This window comes from Camelus ferus, chromosome 13, assembly GCF_009834535.1.
Source record: "Camelus ferus isolate YT-003-E chromosome 13, BCGSAC_Cfer_1.0, whole genome shotgun sequence".
In the NCBI taxonomy this organism is placed as follows: domain Eukaryota; kingdom Metazoa; phylum Chordata; class Mammalia; order Artiodactyla; family Camelidae; genus Camelus; species Camelus ferus.
In genome coordinates this window covers 38,343,670-38,367,420 of record NC_045708.1, presented here as the reverse complement: position 1 = coordinate 38,367,420, position 23,751 = coordinate 38,343,670, and the positions used below count along the sequence as shown (strand labels likewise).

The following is a 23,751-nucleotide window of genomic DNA, read 5'->3' as shown; positions in this document are numbered from 1 at the left end:
TCTCAGGGCCCTTAGTATGCCAGTAGGCCTCATCTCCAAGGAGGAAATATTTATCCCAGACATCGGGGTGGATGGTCCCCCTGCTCTCTGTCCTGCCTTCTGCCTCTCTCTTCCTCTGCTAGGACCTCTTCACCCATGTGCGTGGCCCCACCAAATACTGGAGGAGGCCTGGGCAGCTTGGAGCAGTGGGTTTTGTTGGCTGCCCTGTGCTTAGCAGAGGCTGGGTGAGTCCCAGGGTGAGCTCAGGGAAAGCCAGGCCCCTGCACTGGGCCTCTGAGGGCAGCCTGGTGCCAGGCGGGGCAAGTTGGCCCCTGGCCTTGTGGAGCTCCCAGGTCCGTTGTCCCTTGCCTCCTCCCAGCCCCAAGTGGCCATTCCACTGGCTCCTCTACACCCTGCACCCTGTTACCCCTCACCCTGGAAGGCCCTTCATTGTTCTCCTCACTCCCACGGCTTGGCTGACCTCTCTTCCCTGAACATGGTCCCCTCCTCCAAGAAGCCTTCCCTGACCCCTGGGCTGGTCAGGTGGCCCTCCCCTGGCTTTCTGGCCACGCAGTGGGACCTAGGTTCAGGTGCAGCCCTCCCGCTGACATGTGCTGTGCCTTTGAGCAGCCACTTCTCCCTGAGCCTGACTTCTGGCTTATGGAACAGGAGGGTGGCAGAGGAGACTTCAAGGCCCTGGGCGCTGACATGATGGAGCATTGTGGTTGCCAAGAAGAAGCCACACCGAGCAGCTCCACCTGGCAGCCCTGACTAATCTTTGTTTTGAAGCCTCCTGTCAGCACTGGGGCTGCGGGATGAGCGTGGGTGGGGAACAGCAGCAGGAAGGATGCACATTGTCTCGGGGTAGGACGCCTCTGGGGGTGGAGAAGCTGGGAGGTGCTGAGTGATCATAACAATTTCACAAGAACATAGACTATGGGCACAAAGAGGGGCTGAGGATGCACCACACCTCCACATCCAGATGAGAAGGGAGGCCCAGGTGACTGATGAGCCCAATGTCACACACACAGCAGCTGGAGCTGCTGAGTCCACATGCCTCAGATTTGCACTTTTCTGCTTTTTAGTTCATAAAGCCCTGGCACCACCCTTAGCCCATTTGCTCCTACAACAACCCTGTGTGGTAAAGCAGGGATATTACCCCTGAATGTAGATTTAAAAAGAGATTCAGAGACGTTGTGTAACTTGCAAAAGGTCACACAGCCCACAAGTGGCAGAGCAGAGTTGCATCAACTGTGAACATCTGACGCTATCCTCGGCCAGCGTTCTCGTTAGAAATAGCAGCTCCCACTTCCTTTGTCCTGGTTTTCCCATTCTCTCCCAGTCTGCCACAGGATTGGCCCCTCCCCACTACCCTTGGGAACCCCACGTCCTTTGTGGCAGCCCATCTGTTGCCATAGCACCAGATTATGATGTCGCAGACCTTGTAGACTACTGCTCCTGGGCTGTGGAGTACAGAGAATCACAGAGGTGGGCATTGTCCAAAGGGCAACTGGCATTGAGGGACATAAATCCCTGGAAACAGAGAGCCACGGCCTCGAGCCCAGCTTGGGGATCACCCTGGGAGCTGGAGCCAAGGCTGCCAAGGCCAGGAGAGTAGGGGTCTGGCATGGTTTGCTCTGACAGCCTCAAAAGACTGCCCAGCCCTCGTCTCTTGGCAGGGTGGAGGTAGCCTCTTGACGAGGGGCTATTGGGCTCTTTGCACTGAACAACCTGATGCCAGGATGCTCGCTCAGATCCTTTTTTGCCTTTTGACCTTGTGGCAGTGCTGCCTCAGAAAGCAACCATCCCTGCTTGCCCAGAGAGGAAGGCACTTGCCCAGGGTCACCTAGGGAAGATGTGGCCATGCCAGGATTCAGGCTCAGCTCTACTTCCAAATCCTTCCACATGGTTACACTTCAGACAGGGCCCACAAAGGTGGTTTAGTCTAGTCCCTAACCTGAAAATGACCATGCTGCCTCAGTTTCCCCATTCGCAAAGCACAGGTTGTCATAGGCCCAGGTTTATTCTAATATATGCTTCTAGGCATGTTCCAGGGGAGCCCTTCATGCCTGCACCTCTGGGCTGGGGCTGATCTGCCACACTGCTTTGACCTGCAGCCCCTGGGATGTAGTCACACCCATTTGCCTCCCTGAGGTCCTCATTCATAGCTTGACAATGCTGAGGTGGCTATGGGACTTAGTACGAAGAGCCCAAGCTCTGGCAACTGCTGCAGGGAATTGAAATCCTGTTTCTGCCACCTACCACCTTCACCCCTTTGCGCCTCAATTTCCTCTTCTGTAAAGTGGGATTAACACCAGCTGCCAGGATAGCTGTGAGGAGTCACTGGGATATTGGGGGAAAGGTCCCAGGGCAGAGCCAGGGTGGAAAATGTCCAAACTGGTCATGACAGTGAGCAAATCTGTTCCCCAAAACACCATCAAGGGACATGCGTCCCTGAGGCTGCCATTTCCTGGCCTCAGGGCTGCCCTCCAGGATGGTGATGGGGCTTGTGGTTGCTCTGGCCTCCTTGCCCGGTGCCTGCCAGGACTTGGCACACTTGGGAGGCCAAGCTTGTTCCCAGTATCCCAGAATACCAGGGAGGAAATGGTCCCTGGAGAGGGGCTGGCTGGCTCCAGCCCGGCGACGGAGCCCCTCCGTCACCTTTGTCAAACCTGCCTTTTTCTCCTGGGGTTTGCTGGTTGTGCGCTTGTACTGACTGCCGGGCTGGTTTCTCTTGGGTGTGCTCAGGGCACAGATGCAAGCTTGCTGAGGGCCAAACTGAAGCTTCCATGGACTTTCCCACTTACTCTAGGCCTTTTTCTTCCACATCTGATGCCCCTGGGCATTTTGTTTGGGCATTCCCATGGTGGGGAAGAGGGATGCCTGCCTGTGAGGTCAAATTATGGCCCTGCTCCCACCTAGATGTGACCTTGGGCATGTAACTAATGCCCTGGGGCTGAATTTCCCCATGTGTCAAGTGAGGATGTAATAGGCCCTTTGTTGTGGGATTTCCTGGTAAAGTGCTTAGCACAGAGACTGGCACGCAGAATGCACTTGGAGAATGTTAGAACAGGGAAAAGATAGCATTGGAATATTTGTTTCTTTTTCGGATGCCGAGCTTCTTGTGGAAGGAGAACTCTGGTGTTCGTGTTAGGAAGTGCCCTAGGTGCCGTGGTTCATAACTACTTACTTTCCCATAATCACAGTCCGTGATTTACCAAAAGGTGGTACCGTATTGGTATCTGTTCCCATGTCGAACGATGACCCCTCAGTGCAGGGCTCAGGGAGGGCTGCCTGGTGGTCCTGGGCTGGGAGGCCAGCCAGCTGGTTCTGATCCCTGCCTTTCTGAGTGTCCCTGGGCCACCCCTAAACTTTCTCTGGGCCTCAGGCTCCCATCTGTAGGTAGACTCTGATTACTCTGGTCTCTCCTAGCCTACACGGGCAGAGGTGTTCTTCTAAGGAAAGTGTGACGAAAACTCAGCATAGAATGCAGATGTGCTGCAAGGATTCCACTGAAAAGAAAGGCAGAAATGAAATGGATTCTAGAGGCCTAGTGTCTGTCCCCAGATCCCTGTCAGGCTGCTCAGGGTCAGGAGCAGTCAGGTGGCTCCAGAGGGGAACAGAGGGCCTGTGGGAGGATTTACATAGTCCCAGGCTGGCCAGTGGGAAGGACTTTCCGGGAGAAGGTGAGCCTGGTCCTGGAGGTGTGGGAGCAGAGGCTGGGTGGCTGCGTTTCCATTGGATTCAATGCCCCCACTGAACGCTACCCCGAGTTGGGTCCTGTGCTGAATCTGACGCAGTCTCTGCACTGGAGGAGCACCAGGCCAGTGCAGGGACAGGGAGAAAAGCAAACCACGTTGGCTCTGCGTTCTTGTTCCATTCTGCTCCCAGCTGTGAGAGCCTAGCCTGCTACGTACGTCCCCTGTGAGGGCACAGAACACCCCATTTCCTTTGCTTCTAATTAAGACTCAAGGAGGGAGGGTATAGCTCAAGTGGTGGAGCACATGCTTAGAATGCATGAGGTCCTGGGTTCAATCCCCAGTACCTCCTCCAAGAATAAATAAATCTAATTACCTCCCCCAACCAAATAAATAAATAAAATTCATGGGAAAAAAAAGACTCATCAAACTATAAAAACAGCAATACTTACTGCTGTGTGCCTCTGTTGCCTGTTTTTCATATATTGTAACTTCTTGTTACTCTTCCTCCGAGCGCTTTGTTTCCTTCTCATTATATAGATAAGAAAACAGAGGCTCAGAGGTTAAGTAACAAAAGAGGCAGAGCTAGGATTCAAACCCCCTGTGTGGAGGCCTCCCCTCCAGGCTGTAAGCGCCTTGGGGCAGATTGATTTGGGTGTCTTGCCTGTAGATCCTCTGTCCCTCACTCTAAACAGAACACACCTCATTAATCTTGGCACACAGTGATCATTTGCTTTTATGGTTTATTATCCGCAGCTCCCCGGTGCTTACAGAAGGGGCCTTGAATTCACCCTGGTTGAGGGCTGCAAGAAAGGCAGGTCAAGAGACTGAGAACTGACTGATGAGGCTAAGGCAGCTACTGTAAATGATCAGGGAGGGCTTCCTGGAGGCTGTGACAGCGGAACTGGACTTGAGGGAAGAGAGAGGTGTGACAGGGGAAGGGATCCTGTCACCCTTGTTGGACTTGAACACCTGAACTTGCAAAGCAGGACCAGGTGTCACCTGTCCCCACCTGGTGTGACATAAATAAGCCTTTCTCTCCTGTCCTCGCCTCTTGGTCAGCGAGGCACTCATGGCCTGCTGGGGCTGTGGGAGGTCACGTGGTCCAGCTTGCAGCCTGAGCACATTCTGGTCACCTGGTAGCCACCTGACTGTACATCCTAGAAAAGCCTCCTGTGCCCACCCAGCCCCTCACTCTTCTCCTTGCCCTGCAGCCAAGAAGACCTGTGCGGACAGTGACTTCACCTGTGACAATGGCCACTGCATCCACGAGCAGTGGAAGTGCGACGGCGAGGAGGAGTGTCCCGACGGCTCCGACGAGTCCGAGGCCACTTGCAGTGAGTCCTGCCCCTTGGTCTCGGGTCGGGGAGGCTATGCTCGGGGTCTCAGTTTCCTCATCAGATCTTCCTTGTTGGGAGGTTAGGAGGCTCGGGTGAGTGATCTGTGGAACACAGCCTGAGACTCACTTCTGCTGAGCCCTCGGGAGCTCCTGGCCAACCGTCAGGTGCCTCTAGTTGCTGGTGTCTGGTGACCTGTTTCTGGGCTTTCTTCCCAGCCCTCCTGCAGGTTGGGCCCTGCCCCTGTAGTACCAGGAGCTCCAAACAGCCCCTCTGAGCCCTTCTCCCCAGAAGTTGCCAGAGCGCACCCTCCAGGCCTCCCTGACACATTTTTTTTTGAGGACTCTTATCATAATACTAATAGCACTGATGGCAACTGGCACTTATTAAGCATTCACTGTGCACCAGGCACTGTGCTGAGTGCTTTGTATGCATTAATTCATCTTATCCCCACAGCAGCTGTACGAGGCATGTACTGTCACTTTCTGAATTTTGCAAAGGACACTGAGGGTTAGAGAGGTTGAGTGACTTGCCCAAGGCCACCCAGCTGGGACTTTGAGGCTGCAGCTTTTTCCTCTCCCTGGGCGGGCAGAGCCTAGGAACCTGGCCTCCACAGCAGGCCAGATGGCAGCAGAGGCAGCCTGGGGCCAGGCAAAGGCCAGGCCAGCCCCAGGCCCATCTCCCACACTCAGGCTCTGTCTCTCTGAGATTTCTTTTCCAGGCCCTAATCCTCAAAGCAAACTTACATCCGGCAGGTCATTCCGTGGCATTTGTTAAATTAAAAAGGAGATGAGAAGGGGGCGGGGAAGGACCCGGTGGTCCCGGAGGCTGACCTTCAGCTGAATGAGCCTGAGACAAAAGGCTGAAGGGGTCTGGGGGAGGGCGCAGCACGTGGAGGACAGTGGGGCTGGAAGATCCTGTGGGTCACAGTCCCGGGTCCTCCTTAGGGGTCACAGTCACCCCAGAGGCAGAGGCAGGGACAGTGGAGGCCAGTGTCCCACCTAGGGTTGTGGCTGGTGATAACTCGGTTTCCTTGTCTCCTAGCAACAGAGCTACCAGTCTCTGTGTGAGAGAAAGAGAAAGGGAGAGAGAAAGGAGAGCAGGAACCACCCCCACTGGAGGCAGGGGGCCCCTTGGTTTCCTTGCACAGCTGCCCTGCACTCCCAGCCGTGCCACAGACCCTATCCTTTCCTCACCCCATCGAGTAGCCAAACCCGGTGCTGTCCTGGAGGAGTCTGGGCAGGAGGCAGCCCAGCGCTTTGTCCTGATCTTCTGGAGGAACAAAGCCCAGCCACGCCCACTTGCTGCTCTCATCCTCATGGCAACCTTGGGAGGGGGTGGATCCCGTTTTAAGAAAAGGAAACTGAGGCTGGGACAGATTTGGCCACTTGCCCAAGGCTGCCCAGCTAACACGGGGCAGAGCTATGTGCAGCCCCGAGTGCATGTTTGGGGAGGGGGCTGTGGCCACCATGGCAGTCAGCCAGCTCTGCCATCCGGATCCCATGCCAGCAGTTACCCTGGACACTGGGGGCAGGGGGAGGGGGTGCCTCATCATGGCTACTGGGGCCTGTCCTGCTGCCTGAGCTGTGCTCCCCTTCTCCCCACATCTGCGTCTCTTTGCACTGATGCTGCTTTTCATCTTCCTCCTGCCCAGCCCTGCTCTCGGGCTTTCCTGCCTGCCCCTTCCTCCTCCTCCCTCTTGCCATCTCTCTCTTGCCCTGACCGTGTTTCCCTCTATCTTCCTCACTCTCGCTCGTCCCAGCACTGGCTGCCTGCACATCCTCTGGGCTGTGCAGGGGCCTTCCAGCCTCACGCCTCCTGACTCCTAGGCCCACTTCATGCCCAGTTGTAAAGCACAGTTATTTGACAGTTGAGTAACTGGAGGCCTAGAGGAGCAGGGGGCCTTGCTTCCAAGACACACAGGTCGTTCGTGGCTGGTCTGCCTTCCGTGACAAAGGCAGGCTCTCTGAGGCTTGTCAGCGCCCCGTGGGCACCACTGCTGCACCCCAGGAGTCGGGAGGCCCAGCTCTCCTCTGGGCCCTGGTTTCTAATATTCTAGAATTCCAAAGACCATGATTCTAAGATTCCTGGACTCTTAGGATTCTGAGACCCTCTTTCTCCCTTGCCTGTCCCAGCTAGGGCCCAAGGCCCAGGATCTCACTTTGTGTGCTCAGTTACATTGGTCACACATGCGCAAGGCCTGTGGATGGGGAGGGCTGCCTGGAGGAGGTCAGCCAGAATGGGACCTTGAGGATCAGTCAGAATTTGGGGCAGCAGGACCTGGTAGCTAGCTTGCTCAGAGCTTCCCGACCGAATGGGAACCTGGCAGCCAACCCGCTGCCCATTTAATTGGCGTTGTCGTAGCAACCTCCACAGTCTACCAGGTTCCTGGGGACAGTGCCAGCTCCTGGGATAGAGCCCCCTCCCCACCTGCAAAGAAGCATTATAGGCAATGGTAAAGTGCAGTGGGTTTTGGGTCTGATATATTTGGGTTCAGGTCCTTTAACCTGTGAGACCTGAGGCAGATTGCCCAGTCATCTCCCTCAGTTTATTCATCTGTAAAATGGAGTAATGGTACTCAACCTTACAGGGGTGGTGAAGATTAAGTGAAAAAAAATGCACACAGAGTGTCAGTACTGCAGTAAATGACAGTGTTATTTTTACTATGACATTTTGACTCCAGACCCTCTCCCCAACATACACCAATTTAAAATCTTAGTCTAAGTGAGGGGGGTTTGCATGAAGAAGGAAAGGGATTTGGGGGTGGGTCCCCATTCTTATGTTCTTCCTCTAAGTCATCTGCCCCTAGCTGGCTGGGATTTCTTCCAGCTCTGTTTCCTTCTGGTTCTGGAGTCTGTGTCTATCATATTGGGCCAGGAGTCACAGTGGGAGAGCCCAGACATTTGCCTAATGAAAGTAGCATTTCAGCTCTAATTATAGCTCACTTGATTGGGGATGTTTGTGACCCACCTTCAGGCATTTGTTGAGAGGGGTGTGGGGTGGAGGTGGGGAGGTTGGTTCTAGGTGAATGAGTTACAAATCTGGGTGCTGCTTATTGAAAATGAGGTTCTATTCATGCATCTTGGAGCCTTTCCACCTGGAGGGGGACCTCACTGATTAACCAAGTACCCCTTCCTATTAGAGACCAGAGACAGTTTCTGAGATCACCCCACGAGTTAGGGGCTGACCCAGCTGGATGTGCTGTACCTGAGCCCATGAGAAGGAGCTTGTTGTATCTGCCCCCTTCTGCACGGTGGGATGCGCCCATGCCGTGCTTCCTGGGGCAGCAGCTGGACACCGGTAGTTCCCACTGCCTGAGTCTCTAGTCCCCTCGGAGCTGGTGGCCCCCATTTGGAGGTTGTCTGCCCCTAAAGCCTCATGTGACCAACACTGCAGATACACTCACTCAATAAATAGCTGTCAAGCACTTTCATTCTTTTATTCAACAGACATTTCCCTTTTTATTAATTGGTGAACTTATGAATTAGAGAAAGTACCAGTGGATTTGGATTTCTGGGGCAGGATTCTCTGGGAATTTATAAATGCCTCCAGCCACTCCAGGATGCCGTTGCAGGTGCTTGGTGATTTTGGAGGATTCCTGATGTCTGAAAGACAGTGGGGCTCACTCCTGCGTCTGGGGACTTTGGCATACTTTGGAGAGCAGGCCAGAGGCATCCTTTGGGGCATCTGTTTCCATGAGAGGGAGAGAGGGGGTGAGATGGAAGGAGAGAGAGATGTGTTCAGTCCGGGGGGGGGGGGGGCTGCATCGTGGTGGGCAGTGTGGACCCTGATACTGTGTAATGTGTATCCCTAGGGGTGAGTCCAGGGCCCTCCCATCCCTTTGCATCTGCATTTCATGAAAGAAAACAAGAGCAGTGGTTTTCTGAGTTCCGAGTTTATTCCAGGCTCTGAGTGTAGGGACTTCCACGTTTCCCCACTTAAACTACTCTCCAACTCTGGGAGATTATGTAATCCCATTCTCAGATGGGGTGAGCCAGGGTGCAGAGAGGTTAAGTGACTTGCCAAAGTACGGATTCCTTCATGTTAGTAAATGAGTTTTGGATCCAGGCCTGTCCAACTCCAAAACCCATGCTCTGTCTCCTGCCTTGTGCTGCCTGGGGCCTTTGGCTTCAGTTATCCTGAAATTGAACATCAGACAGCCATCTACCATCTTGCAGACTCTGCCTGAGCAAAGGCCCAGTGAGCCTCCTGCCTCCGGTGACCCCTCTCCAGCCAGAGACACCAGGAGACTGACGGGCCTACTTTTCTCATGTGCAGTGATAAATGCAGTAAGTTAAGAAGGACGTTTGGAGTTGAGGAAGCTGGAGTGGAAATCTTCGAGCAAATGACTTACCCTCTCTGGGCTTTGCTCTCCTCATCCGTAAAATGGAGGTAATAACAGTACCCGCCTCATAAGGAGACACTGCACGTCAACACTCCCCAGACCAACCTCCCGGGGCTGGGCAGTGGGACGCCTGACCCGGGAGCCCGGAGGGCGAGGTCCATGACCTGCTGTGGGGAGGAGCTGCATCACAATGGAGACGGTGAGGTTCCCAGAGAGACAGCAGTTGGAACACCCAGCACCCAGTAGCCCAGGCAGGTCACCTCCTCTCTCTGGGCCTGTCTCCTGTCACTCCAGTGGCTGCTCTTCAATGTGACCTCCAAGGCCCCTCGTGTCCCGGCACTCCCAGAAGGTGCCGTGGCTCTTTGAGGGTAGGAGGGCTGGTGTCAGGCACTGCTGAATCCTTGAGAGCCTGTAATTAGAGCTGTCTATTTAGGGACGCAGCCAATGTCTTATTAATTATAAAGAAAGGAAGCAGACGGATTGTTTAATCATTGTCCTTGCTGAAAGGTTATGCAATTAACTGTATAAATATTCATTAAAAGTTCAAGCAGCTGCCTGCTGCACTGGGGTATGCAGAACCAGGCCCCCTGGAGATGGTGTGGACAGTTCAAGGGCCATTTCAGTCACCTGGGCTTTCGAGCGGAGAGCTTGGGGCTGGTTCTGGGCCACCTCTCTACCCAGAGGAGCGTGAGGGGCTTGACGGAAAGGGCAGAGTTTACTCAAGGAAACCTGAACTCTGCCTCCTCTCACTGCTGTGCATTTTGGGCCAGTTACTTGATCTCTCTGAACCTCAGTTTCCTCATTTGTAAAATGGAGTGTTTACCTGAAGAATCACTGCCCTGCTCCCTTCCAGAGGTGCCAGTGACATGATAATCTTTGTGAATGGTGCCCTTGGAGTTTGCACTCACAAGGCCTGCTTACCTGGCAGTGAGGGTCAGACTGACATGGGAAGTTATCAGCTCAACAGCACAGCGCAGCCTGACCCAGTGCAGTGCTCTGTAAGTGGCTCCCTGCCAGCTCCCCATGAGGTTCCGTTTCCTGAGGCCTGGCTTAGGGACTTAGGGTTGCCTTGTCCCTCTAGCCCATCACAAACATACAGAATGCCTCTATTACTTTCCTGGGTGTGAATTTAAGAGATGAAATATCCTACATGTTTTGGACTTGCAGAATGATAACTTGGGGGTTCTCAAATTGGGTGTGTGAGAATCACCAGGGGACTGGGGCTGTGGGGAGTTACTAAAGTACAGATTCCTGAGCTCTGCCCTCAGAGTCTGGATTTAGTCTAGTGTGAGCTCGGGCCCAGGAACCTGCACTTGTAACAGCCCTCACATGCCCACCCCTTGGTCAGGACTCTGGGACACACTGGTCGCTGAGCCCCCTCGTGTTCTAGTGGACCCAGAGTGGGAAGTGTTCATTCAGGTCCTGCAGTGTGTTGGTGATGGAGGTGCTCTGGGCCCCCCTCCTGACTCGCAGTCCCCTCACCACCCTGCACTACTGCTCCAAGAAGCCCTTTGTAAAGGGTCTTTGGGTATCAGTGCTTTCCAGGGCTCTACCTGACAGTTATTTGTAAAGGGAAATTTCTGTAAAATGACTGCTATGAATCCCATATTCCCAACAGTTTGCCCTATATTTATGAACTGTATTCCTATGGATAATTCTGGGGTCCACACTTGGGGGTCCCTGGTACTCCTCTTCCATGGCATCATGTTGTCTGGGGGTCTTGACTCAGATACCCACCCCCAACCCTATCTTGTCTGTGTCCTTTTCTCCATCTGTGGCCTCTCATCCCAGCTGTGGAAGTAAGAGGAGGGGAAACTGGTCTGAGATCAGAGAGAAAAACTGAGGGTGAGATACAGTATCCCACTGCCTCTGGGGTGCAGTGGCCTGTGCCCAGTCTCGGGATCAGATACAGCTGACTGCACCCTTCCTCCGCTCTTCACAGCTGTGTGACTAGGACCCAGTGCTCTGTGCCCTGTCTGGTACACAGCAGTGCTCAGTGGTTACTCACTGAGCGAATAAACAAGTCTTCATCTGCTACATGTGGAGAAAAATAGTAGGTACCATTAGTGAGCACTGGCTGGGCATTCTCAGTGCTTTACAGACACTAACATGGTCATCATTACAATCCTGGGAGGTAGGGAATAGTATTATCCCCATTTTATTGGCACAGAGCTAAGGATTGTTGGCCAAGGTAGATAGGCATTGAGTGACCTGTGCTTGGATTTGAACCCAGGCAGCCAGGTTCCAGAGTCCACTCCCTCGAGGCCTCGACATAATCCTCACCCTGCTGGGTTATTGTAAAGATAAAATGGGAGCGTCTAGCACTGTGCCTGACACATCCTAGAGACACTGAGTTCAGCCTCATATACACCCTGAAAGGCAGAGGGAGCCAGCCACGGAGATCTGAGATGCGTCTGCTCGGCTGGGTCTGTCACATGGGTCATCTTGGGATGCTCAGGATGGGAGCTATCTCCAGCCATGATCAGGGTTCTCATTCTTTCTCCCAAATTGAGAATCAGCCCTGGGGCTTCGGGCCCCTGATTGAGTCAGCCTCTGATTGCAGCTGCAGTAATTATAGCTGTGTGGTCCCGCTGGGCCCGGTCTCATGGCGACTGCTCTCAGCAGCGGGCTCAGCGCCATTGCCAGGGGAGGGGCCTTGGAGGGAGCTGTCGAGGCCTCGGAGGGATCTGTCGGGGCCTCTGTGAGCCCTTCAAATCTACAGGTTCGGAACATGGAGTCACTGATCTGGAAGGCAAGCTGAAACCCAGATGGGGCACATCGTGCTCAAGGGCACACAGCTGTGAAATGGCAGAGACACACATAGGACCTGGTGACTCCATGCTGCTGGATCTTAAAGGGGAGGCTTGGAAAGGTGGGAGGTAGGGCCAGTGAGGCAGGCAGGGGTTGGCTGGATCAAGGAGGGGCTTGAGAGCTGGGGACCAGGGGGCCATGAATGGGTGTCAGGCAGGGTAGTGGTGGGGTCAGGTCTAGGATTCAGAAAGTCTTAATGGCAAACAGTGGCTTCTTCTCAGATGAAGAAACTGAGACATGGGGCAGGAAAGTCCTGATGAATTCCCAGGGCCTCGGGCCAGGTGGCTGGAGCCGGGCGGTAGGACTGGTTGGCGCCATGCCCTGTGTCCCCCTTGGCTAAGCCATGCATGTTGTCTGTCTCCACAGCTAAGCAGGTGTGTCCCGCAGAGAAGCTGAGCTGTGGGCCCACCAGCCACAAGTGTGTGCCCGCCTCATGGCGCTGCGACGGGGAGAAGGACTGTGAGAGTGGAGCGGACGAGGCCGGCTGTGTCACCCGTGAGTCGGGAGTCAGGGCCCAGGGTCTGCCAAGCACGGTCAGGCTGCCTTCTGGGGAAGGGTGGGCACTCCAGGGGCTTGGTGGGTGGAGAGGAAGGAGAATGGTCAGGACACTAGTCGTGGCCGGCACTTTGGAGAGACACGTTCTTTTTCATCCTCACAACCACCTCACAAGCAGCCATTGTCATCCCCATTTGTGGGTGAGGAAACTGAGGCTCAGACAAGCGAGGAAAAGTGCCCACGGCTGAGTGATGGAACTGAGATTCAAATTCAGGTCTGGACAGCAAAATCCATGAGTTTTTTTTTTTTTACCATGCCTGACATCTGCTCATCCATTCCATAAGTCTGTACTGATCTCCAAGCAAGGGCAGGGAGACCAGGGTGGGGGCCCTGATGAGCAATGGTGGTGACCTGGGCCAGGGCTCTGGCAGTGTCGGGGGGAGGGGGCAGATTCCTGAAGGGGGAAGGACGACCGTTGCTGAACTCTCAGATGCAAGCACAAATGTCAGTAGGGCAGGAAGACGTTCCCGGCAGCCTCAGCAGGGACAGATGGAAGTGGTCACTGGGGCAGTTCCACATCACTGAGCTTCAAACACGGGATTATCTCCTTCCCAGGGAACAGGCCAGCAAGGCCTGGGCCAGTGGGGAGCATGGCCCGAACATGCATGTTTCATATCTGATTGGGCACCTACTGTGTGCCAGGCCCGGAGCCAGGCTCTGGAAGGGATTATAAGGTGAATCCTACACATTCTTCCTTCTGGGAGCTCATGATTAATTCAGGAGACAGCCTGGCTGTCGTAAGTAGGCTGTGGGGCTGGGCTGAGATCCAGGTGGGCGCTCGGGGGACTTTTGCCAAGCACTTGCCCACCACTGTCTCCCACCCTGCTCCCTGCACCAGCCTCTGTATTTGCACCCTAGCCATCCTTCCTGGCCCAGGGGAAATGCCGTCTCCTCTGGGGGGTTCTGAGTCACAACACTCAGATTCTAAGCCTGGAGTTTGGATGTGTCAAAGCAGGAGCCCTCTGGGGATGGGGGGAGATCCTGGTTGGGGCCAGCATTTTCAAAGCCTGAGTGGTGGTACTGGCTCATTTCTCCAGCTGTGATAATTTTGTGAGGCCTCACTGGCCAGTGAGAATCCTCCTCCCTCTGTAACTCCAGAAAATCCAATGTTTCCTCAGTCATCAAGGCTATCACCACCGTTGCAGGGGGTAGGAATAGCTCTAACTAGGCGTGTTGCGGCAGGAATGTTCCCAGTTAACTATTGGAGATGGGAGTGTTCAGAGGTCCTGTTGGGCTTCTCTGCTCCAGCTCCCAACCACCAGGGCAAAGGAAAAAGAATTCTCCTTTTTTTTGTCCCTCAGAGCTTCTTCCATCCATGAATGCTGGGAGTGGGGTCTCTTGGCATAGGCCTGAGGATATAGATCTTAAAGTTGCTGTCAGCTTTGAAATCTTGGAGAAGGAAGTGCTTCCTCCCAGAACTCTCATCGTAGTGAGTCCTCCCTCCCTGTCTGGACAGGAGGAGGGGAGCTAATCTAGGTGTCAGCTTAATCTAGAGGGACAGACATCACAAGGTAGGGTGTGCTTTTCCCACTGATGCCCCAGCATCCCAGAAGCCCAGAAGGGGGAAGAAATGCATCTGTCAGAAACTTGATAGAGCTGTCAGCAACACGTGACATGAGCTGCCTACATTGTGAAACTGAAGACATCGTCTACTTTATGTTCAATAACAATGAAAAATGACATTTTTCTGCCAGAAAATAAAAACACAGACTTTTGGCGCCCCCAAATGGAGAGATATGGTGCTGCCATCACCAGGTTAACTGGCCACAGCCCCTGCATACACATCCCACCTGGTCCCCCAGACCTGTTCTTGGCCTCTATGTAAGCAATGAAGGAGGGAAAGAGGCGGGGTCGCTGCTCTTATAATAGTTTGTACTCCAGGATGGAAGGAGAAAACCAGAAAGAAAGCCGAGAGGAGTCAGACTGGGAAGTAAGAGCACCAAACCTGAGCTGTGGTTCCCTCATCACCATGGATGGACTATGTGACCCTGGGCAAATCTTCCCTCAGGGCCTCAGTTTCCCCATCTGTAAACTGGCAGTTGGGCTGGTGGTTCCTAAGGCTCTCCCAGCCTCTGAACTCAGAGTAGCCCACCAGAGAGTGGAAACCCAGGGTCCCAGGCAGGGCCATTGACCTATGCCCTGAACTACAGATCCCTAACTCACTCCTCATAGCTGTGCTGGTGCAGCCTCCATGCACACCATATCCACTCACTGCAGGGAGCTCTGTGCTTGGCCTTCAGGACAAAAGTGGGTCAGTCTCAGAGCCCATCCCTGTGCAGTTTGTGGTCATGGGGCAGATAGAGAAGGACATGAGACCCAGACACCTGAGCAGGCTGTGAAGGGCACCCTATAGGAGAGCAGAGGTAGGGGGAACTTCCCAAGCAGAGGAGCACAAAGTGTGTTTTGAAAGAGGTAGAATAGAACTTTGGACTCTCGAAGGATAAGGACTCATCCTTGTGATATACACAGACAGTGGTGGGCAAGAGATGGGTGCCCAGGAGATGGAAGAGCATGGGCAAAGGCCGGGAGGTGGGACCATGTACAAATGGTCTAGTGTGTGATGTGAAGCCAGGATGTGTGTGGAAGTGAGGCGATGGAGCAGAGCAGTAGCTCCATGCTAGTGGCCTTGGATGCCAAGCAAAGGGACTTAGATGGGATAACGCAAGGAAACTGGGGGTGGGGAGGGGCCTGAGCTGTGTTGTAAGGAAACAGGTCCAGACCTTGTTCCCTAGAAGGGTCAGCATTGTGTTACATATCATTTCCCAGAACATCCCAGAGTCCTTTGAGATAGGCTGCACTATGCAGCTTTACAGACCCTCCTCGTCCCACCGTCCTGCTGGCAGCAGGATAGGAAGTCCCACTTTCAGTGACGCTGGGGAGACTCAGGGAGGGCAAATGTGTTGCCCAATCATGACCCTGGCAGGACCCAGATTGGACACTGTTCGGCCTCGGGCAGGGCTCATTCTGGCCCGTAGGTGAGGGTCCGGGCCCCTGTAGCGGGACCAGTGGCCCGGGGCGCGGGGGATGGGATCCAGCGGGCCGACCGGCTCTCTGTCCCGCGCAGTGTGCGCCCCGCACGAGTTCCAGTGCAGCAACCGCTCTTGCCTGGCCGCCGTGTTCGTGTGTGACGGCGACGACGACTGCGGCGACGGCAGCGACGAGCGCGGCTGTGCCGACCCGGCCTGCGGGCCCCGCGAGTTCCGCTGTGGCGGCGGCGGCGGCGCCTGCATCCCCGAGCGCTGGGTCTGTGACCGCCAGTTCGACTGCGAGGACCGCTCGGACGAGGCGGCCGAGCTCTGCGGCCGCGCGGGCCCCGGGGCCACGTCCGCGCCCGCCGCCTGCGCCGCCGCCGGCCAGTTCGCCTGCCGCAGCGGCGAGTGCGTGCGCCTGAGCTGGCGCTGCGACGGCGACCGCGACTGCAAGGACAAGTCGGACGAGGCCGACTGCCGTAAGCCCCCGCCCCTCCGGATCGCGCAGCCCCGCGCTCCCCGCCCAGGGCCGCGGAGGCGCCACCGTCCGCCGGCGGGGCCGCCTCTTCCCGCCCTACTCTGATCAAAGTAATGTTTTAACGGTGGCTACGGAGCTTGGAAAAAGTGAAATGAGTTGTGTGAGGTCACATGGCAGGTCTAATTCCAGAGGCCAGGGTCTTCACCAGTACCTGCGACCTTCAGTGATGCCCTCCCTGTCATACCTCCCACCCTTGCACTTCTATGTCCTAGGCAGTCACCCGCTGGTTCCAATGCTGGAGACCCTGGTACACTCAGGAAGCCCTACACCTCCCCTCTGCTGGGCCTGCTTATCCTTCAAGGCCTCGCCCAGATGGGCCCAGCTGCGTCAGGTCCCTGAGCTGCCCTCTCTTACAGCACATCCCACACTATGGTGCCGTCATTGTTTGCCCCTCAGCCTGGCTCTGCACTCTTGAGCTCCTAGAAGATGAGAAGGCTCTTAGTAGTCTCTGTGTCCCCCGACCCACCACCACCCGCACAGTGGGTGCTCAGGAAAGGTTTGCTGAAAGGATGAAACCATTAAACAATGAACACCAAGACTCAAAAGAGGGCTACCTGTCTGTTCCGGAGGGGTGGCCCTGGGGAGAGACGGTAGATGGGGAAACAGGAGACCTGAGTTTTAGTCCTGGCTTTCCCAGCCAGAGTGCTGTGTGACCCTGGGTGAAGCATTCCCCCTCTCTGAGCTTCAGTCTCCTTGTCTGTACACTGAAAGTGCCTTGGCCAGGTGTCCTCTGCAGACTCCCAAGCTCAGCGACTGGTTGTGTTCTTGCCAGGGGTGGAAATGAGGTGTGGGTGTGGGTGGAGGGGGGAAGAGAGCTGTCCCAGCACCTCTTTGGCCCTGACCCTCTCCCCTTCCCTCTCCTGCCAGCACTGGGCACCTGCCGTGGAGACGAGTTCCAGTGTGGGGATGGGACTTGTGTCCCTGCAATCAAGCGCTGCAACCAGGAACAGGACTGTCCAGACAGAAGTGACGAAGCTGGCTGCCTGCAGGGTGCGTGTGGCCAGAGGCAAAGGGGCAGCATCCTGTGTGAGGAGAAGCCCTGAGGTCTCCCCTGACTTTGGAGAGAGCAGAGTTGGGAGAGGTCGCCGCTTGGTCCCTGAGACACATCATCTCCCGGAGCATCATTTGCCCCCTAAGTCACCCTGCTCCCCTCCTGGGGGTCCTGGCAGCACCAGAACTAGTGTTTTTGTGACAGCTGAAAGAGGCTCAGGGGACTGGGGACATGAAAGATACTGCAGCAAGTCCAGCCCCCACCATTTGTCCACATCTAAGCCTCCAAGCAGCTTCCTTCACTAGTTCCTAGACTGAGCAGAGGCTGAGTCATGCTCCCCAAAGAGCTCCCTTAATTCTCAGATGGCCCCTCTGGTCATCACCTTGTAGAAGCAGGGACACTGATTATCTGGGGAAATGGATAAAGAAGGTGGCCTCCCGTATCCAGGGCCCCTGGAGCATAGGTCCCCTGCCCACCTAGATGATCCTTGGGCATCCTGATTATCCCTGGGGTCCTGTCCTTCCGTGGACAGAGCTCCCACCAGTCCTGTATTCAGCTATCTGTCCTGGGGCACCCTCTGGAGACCAGGAGGGGCTGGGGCTGGAGCTCTCCTCACCTCCCACTGGCCCGGCTCGGCCCAGCCTTCCCTGCCCAAGGTCTCACAGGTGCTGTCCACTGTCTTGTCCGGCCCAGCAGAGTCAACATGTGAGGGTCCCCGCAGATTTCAGTGTAAGAGTGGCGAGTGCGTGGACGGCGGGAAAGTGTGTGATGCTCAGAGGGACTGCCGGGACTGGTCGGATGAGCCTCTGAAAGAGTGTGGTACGGTACCTGTCTCCGACCAACTGCTGGACTAACCCTCCCTGCCACGCCCCCTCCCCGGCCCTGCCTGCCCCTCTGCACACGTTCTGCTCTGACCCTCTCTCTGGACTCACGTACAGTCCTGTGGCCTCAGACAGGGCTGTTTGCCTTTGGGGCCTCTTGTTCTGCATCTCTGCAAATCTAAGGGCCTTTCCTTTCCAGTCCAGATGCTCAAAAATTATGCTTCCTCTCACAAACGCGGCCTCTCCTCATTTCTTCCACATTCAGACCTGAGTGTGTGCTCACTCTGGAACTTTCTCTCTTCCTCAGTGTTTCCCTTCTGACCTAACCAGGGCCCTGGCCTCTGAGGCCTTTCAACCCCCCTGCAGGAGTCCCTGCAGAGGGAGAGATAGGGGAACAGCAGGTGGGTGGCCAGATGAGGCACATCCAAAGGCCACTTGGCTCAGGCCAGGCCCAGGTGAGGGTAGGGCAGACCCAACAGCAGAGGGTGGCACCATCCTGAACTGTGAGGAGCTTTCTAGGAGATCAGACTCACAGGCTGGACATGAGTGAGGAGCAGAATGAGGCAGCTATCCTGATGGCCAGAGCTGTCGGCGTGGGTTCCAGGCTAAAAAGAACAGGAGAGTCTAGACTGTAGGTGGGTGGGCATCCCAGAGAACACACAGGAAACCCAGGGAAGCTCCGGGAAGGTTCATTTCTGAGGTCAGGGGTTTGTCCTGGGGGCAGAGCCTAGGTCAGACCCTCTGTCACCTACCTTCCTGGCATTCCTGGTTTCTCCCAGTACCTCCCCTCCTGGGGACTCAGAGGAGCTTCATTCCCCAGAGCTCCCTGGAATAGCACATTTCTGTCCTTGTGGAAGATTAAGAAATTGATTTTGAAGATTAAGAAATAGCTCAGCCTCCACCTGAGTTTGCAGGTGACAGACTTCCCCCAGGCCCTGCCAAGAAAAGGCCCAAAAGAAGGGAGCTGTGGAAAGAGGCTAGGGAAGCAGGAGCAGCTGAGCCTAGACCCCTGCCCTACCTGCTCCACCCCAAGACTACTAACCTGCTAAACTCTCTTCTCTCTTGTCTTTTGCATGACACACCAAAGAGACGTATGTACGCATGTGTTTGTGTCTCTGTGCTGGTGAGAGGCCAGTGTCTGTGTCCATGGCTCCTTCTCTGCGTAAGGCAAGAGAATTGCATCACATGTCTCTGTGGCTCCCACGTCTGTGTGAATGTGTTTGTGGAGCCCGTGGGCCTGGCCTGTCTGTGCTTTTGCACGTCAGCTGGTGTGTGTGTTTGTACGCGGGTGTGTGCATGCAGGCGGGCGCGCATGCTGGGGGAAGTGACACTGCCCCTTCCCTTCATGGCGGACCTCAGATGCTCCGCAGGCTTCTCTGGACCGCCTGCCCCTCTCCTCTCCTGCAGTCCCCCTAGCAGAATCACCTCCTGGCGAGACAGACTTGGGAAGGCCCAGAGACTCCCCTTCAGCCTCGGCCTCGGTGCTGGCCTTCCAGGGCAGGGTTGACAGGGATGGCAGGTCCGGACCCACTACCCATTCTCTTGCCCTGACTCACCTCTGCTCTGGAGGACTCTGTGCCTTCCTCTTTTATAAAAGCCTAAGTCACGTGGGGCTCTCCCCTTCCCCCTTCAGAGCCATCCTACACGAGCCACTCCATCCAGGGCTTGGTAAATGCAATGGTTGAGTTGCTGCTCCTGCAGAAGAGGGAGGAAGTGAGTGATGCGTGATTGAGGCTTTGAGTGAGTGGGTGGACAAGTGAATGGATGGCGCTGAGGGAACAGAATGGTATAGGAGAGGTCAGGGAGGGCTTCAGTGACAGAAAGATTCAGGGAGGTGGTGCCCCACAGAGACCACCCCAAAGCTACCATGGCTCAGCCCACCTCAAGGAGCTGGGGCTTCCCAGCTGGGCTCGGCTGAGTCACCCCAATCCCCCAGTCATGGGGTTGCTGTGGTTTTGTTGTTTCAGTTCTGCCAACATCCTGGGGAAACAGGAGGCGGCCCAGGGGTAAAGGGGAATATTCCCTAAGCATGGCTCGGGCTGGGGGTGGGGCACCCAGCTGTGCATGGCGGGGTGGGCAGCTCAGACCAGCCGTGTGCATGGCCATGGCTGGTTCGGTGCAGCTCTGCTTGGCTTGGCTGGAGTGGTCGTGCGCGGGCCTGGTGGGCAGAGGGTGGCACAGCACCTTCCCTTGGCTTGTGGAATTAACTCTCTGTGATTCTGAAGCCCAGAAGATGCTGTGAGAACTTGGTGAGCCTTTGTCCTGGCCTCCCTGACCTCCACTAGTACCCTGCCAAAATGTGTTGAGGGAGTGGAGGATAGGGGAACCAGGTGACCTCCTGACATCACTTCATCCTTTGCAGCAGTTGGTAATACTGGGACCAGACCTGTGACTGAGTGTAGGACAGGAACAAGGGCTGAGAGGAGAGGAGATGAAAAAAATCCACTGTAGTTCATGGTGGGAGAGAACTGACTTAGCAACAGCTCCGTGTAGAAAGAGTCCTAGCAGACCAGAAGATCAGGAGCGGGCAGCCTTCGCTGTTCAGACCCCTCTGGGTGGCAGACTAGCCCTGCGCCCTGTCCAGAGAGGGACACAGACAGATGGAGTATATCCAAGAAAAGCACCTGAATGGTGGGGAACCAGAAGTCAACACTTTAAGGAGATTCTGAGGGCGCCCTTGGACTCTGGCCAACCTGATATGGCAGCGCCGGGTGGGGAGCAGGAGCCACAGGGCGGCCCATCCTGTGGGGGAGCCAGCCGCCTCAGGAGGGAAATGGGCTTTCCGAGGCTGTAGGTGTTTCAGCAACGGCATTTCAGAATGGATTCGTCGGGTACCTGAGGGTAGGACATGGCCCCTTTGACCCCGAGGTCATGAGGAAGGAGGAGCCATAAGAAACGTGTTTGTGAAAGGAAAGACCTTATATTGCCTAGCTGCCTCCAGCCTGGTGGTGGATGGAGGTCTGGCCTGGGAGGCAAAGGACCTGAGTTCTGGTTCCACTCTGCCCTGTCTGTGTGTCCAGCTTTGAGCAGGGACCTGCTCTCTGAGCCTCCTCTCGCCCAAGCCACCTGGCCAATGAGGCAGAGGCTTGATGAGGCTCTAGGGGAGGCCCGCTGCCCTGAATCTCTGCTTCAGCTCTAGGCCCCATCCCTGTCCTGCCCCCACCCCCAGTGCTGCCTGCACCCCAGCCTGGGCTCCTGGGCCCTCAGGAGCCCACATCCCTCCCCAGGGCTGAACGAGTGTCTGCACAACAATGGTGGCTGTTCCCATATCTGCACTGACCTCAAGATCGGCTTTGAGTGCGCGTGCCCAGCGGGCTACCAGCTCCTGGACCAGAAGACCTGTGGCGGTGAGACCCTTCCCCTCGCCCCCCCAAGCGAGGCAGCTCCTCCTGCCAATTCTGACCTCTGCTCCTCCCCACAGACATCGACGAGTGCGAGGACCCAGACGCTTGCAGCCAGATCTGTGTCAATTACAAGGGCTACTTTAAGTGCGAGTGCCACCCTGGCTATGAGATGGACACCCTGACCAAGAACTGCAAGGCTGTTGGTATGGGCACCCTGAGGTGGGGGGCAAGGGAGCGGCTCTGAGGGACTGCAGGAAGCAGTGTGCTTCACGGGTATGTGGGCTGGACGTGGACACCCTCACACACACACACACACACACACACACACACACACAGGAAGCAGGTTGCACACAGTGCTCAACGTGTAAATACACAGCACTGCACACAGACACCCACTAGAACACCCATTAGAAATGATCTCTCAGCCTTCCACTCTTCTTCAATCAACAAGGGTTCAGTGACCAAGATCCTGCGTAAAGCCGCCTGGTACAGCCCACAGAGACGGCACAGTGCCAGACACAGGCTTGACTGCACAGCATAGGCAGCCCACACAGAGCAGGCCATGTGCAGACCTAACTAACGTCCATCAGCCAACAGAATGCACTCCTTTTACTCTGTTCTTTACACCTAACATTGTTGTAGGCACTAGGGATTCAGCAGTAAGCAAAACAGACATGAATCTTTGTCCTCATGGGACTTATACACTGTGGGTAAGACAGATAAGACATCAGAAAAATAAATAAAATACAGTGCATGGCAGGTGGTGATGAGGGTTCAGGAGAAATATAAAGGGAGAAGTCCAAGAGGGCAGTGGCTTTCAGCTTTAGATCAAGTGTTCAGGCATGCCCTCCCTGAGAAGGTGACATTTGAGTAAAGACGTGAAGGAGTGAGCCATGCCTCACCTGCAGGAACCACAGAAAGCAGAGGCCGGAAGGCAGCAGCATCCCTACTGTGTTCAGATGACGAGGAAGCTGGGGCAGCTGGAGCAAGGAGAAAAGGAGGAGATGAAGTCAGCGAGGTGACTCTCAGGGGGAAGGGAGCCCTTGCAGGTTCTGAGTAGAGCGACTTGGTGCGCCTTACATTTCAGTGGGCTCCCCCTGGCGGCTGTGTTGAGAATAGACAGTCGGGGTCACGGGAGGAAGTCAGGAAACCGCTGAAGAGGAAGAGGTTGTTGCTGTAATTAATCCAGGAGAGAAGAGTTGGTGGCTTGGACCAGGGCGTTGAAGTGGAAATGATGAGAAGTGGACGGTATGAATATATTTCAAAGGTCAGGATTTATTCTGAAGCAAGAGGTTTGCTTATGAATTGAATGTGGAATGTGAAAGAAAAAAAGGAATCAAAGATGATTCCAAGGTTTTTGGCCAACTAGCTAGAAAAATAGGATTGCTGTTTATGGAGTTGGGAAAGATGGTGAGAAAAGCAGGCTTGGAGAAATATTAGATTGATTGGACATGTTAAATTTAAGGAAACTGTTTAGACATCTAAGCAGAAGGATTGAGTAGGCTGTTGGATATGTGAACCTGGAATTCAGATGCACAAATACAGTATCACTCTATAAGTTATAACATTACAGTGGCTACAGTAATTGACATGTAGCCCATAAACCCAAAACATGCACCACCCAAACTGTACAGCGTACAGCACATATATTAGCACATCACATGTAGCATGCACCTGTTCTTCCCCCACACAGGACACGTGTGACACATGACATGAATTATATACGTGCAGTGGAGACAACACACAACTGCCTGTGTATACACAAACCCCCACAGACGAATATCTAAAGTGCAGTTACACAAAAACTCAAATCACAAACACACGGGCTCTGAGGGCTCTCGTCACAGTCACAGCCCCCAGTAAAAGTCACCTCATATCTGGAACCCAGCTCCTGCCCTTGGGAAAATGAAGTGTCTTTGCTCTCACTTTGGGGTGAGGAAAACCAGTTTGTCAGTGACAGAGTCGGGCCTTGACCCCAGCTTTCTTCTTTTCTCCTTCCTGTGCTTGGAGCCCTGTTTTTCTGTGCCCTCTGTTCGTACCACACCCTCCCTGCCACCCGCCCTGCTTTGCAATAGTCTCTTTGTGTCCCACAGGTCACATACCCAGCCCCAGGCCCCACATAGCTCTGTGCTGGTCCCACTCTGCCCTGAGGGGGCACATTAACCTGGCACAAATGCACAGTGACAGGGAACAGGTGGCCTGCAGAAGTGTCAGCTGGAAAACAAGACAGGAAGGAGGCACAGGCAGCTCTAGGGATAGACGCTGCCACTCAGACAGTGCTGGTGCTGCAGAGTGGCCGTTACGTCTAAAACAGACTGGAGCAATGGCGGCCTGTGCTATGTGCTAGGCCCTCATAGGCCTGT

At 55.0% G+C, this 23,751-nt stretch overlaps 1 protein-coding gene and 1 non-coding gene across 12 annotated transcripts in view; both read left to right on the top strand.

Annotated features, from left to right (window-relative positions):
• The window catches only part of LRP8 (LDL receptor related protein 8), a 77,366-nt gene that overhangs the window by 30,642 nt on the left and 22,973 nt on the right, over positions 1-23,751 (top strand). For 2 of the 11 annotated variants that reach the window (XM_032494303.1, XM_032494307.1), the window contains exons 3-10: positions 4,892-5,014; positions 12,537-12,665; positions 15,790-16,173; positions 17,100-17,222; positions 17,920-18,042; positions 20,012-20,050; positions 21,272-21,391; positions 21,466-21,591. In XM_032494303.1, the coding sequence (XP_032350194.1) occupies positions 4,892-5,014; positions 12,537-12,665; positions 15,790-16,173; positions 17,100-17,222; positions 17,920-18,042; positions 20,012-20,050; positions 21,272-21,391; positions 21,466-21,591 (1,167 nt within the window). The remainder of the gene's footprint in view (positions 1-4,891; positions 5,015-12,536; positions 12,666-15,789; positions 16,174-17,099; positions 17,223-17,919; positions 18,043-20,011; positions 20,051-21,271; positions 21,392-21,465; positions 21,592-23,751) is intronic. The other 9 variants (XM_032494306.1, XM_032494308.1, XM_032494313.1 and 6 more) reach the window with 7 other exon arrangements.
• Positions 3,957-4,029, top strand: TRNAS-AGA. The gene has a single exon. It is a non-coding gene; the product is annotated as a tRNA-Ser (tRNA).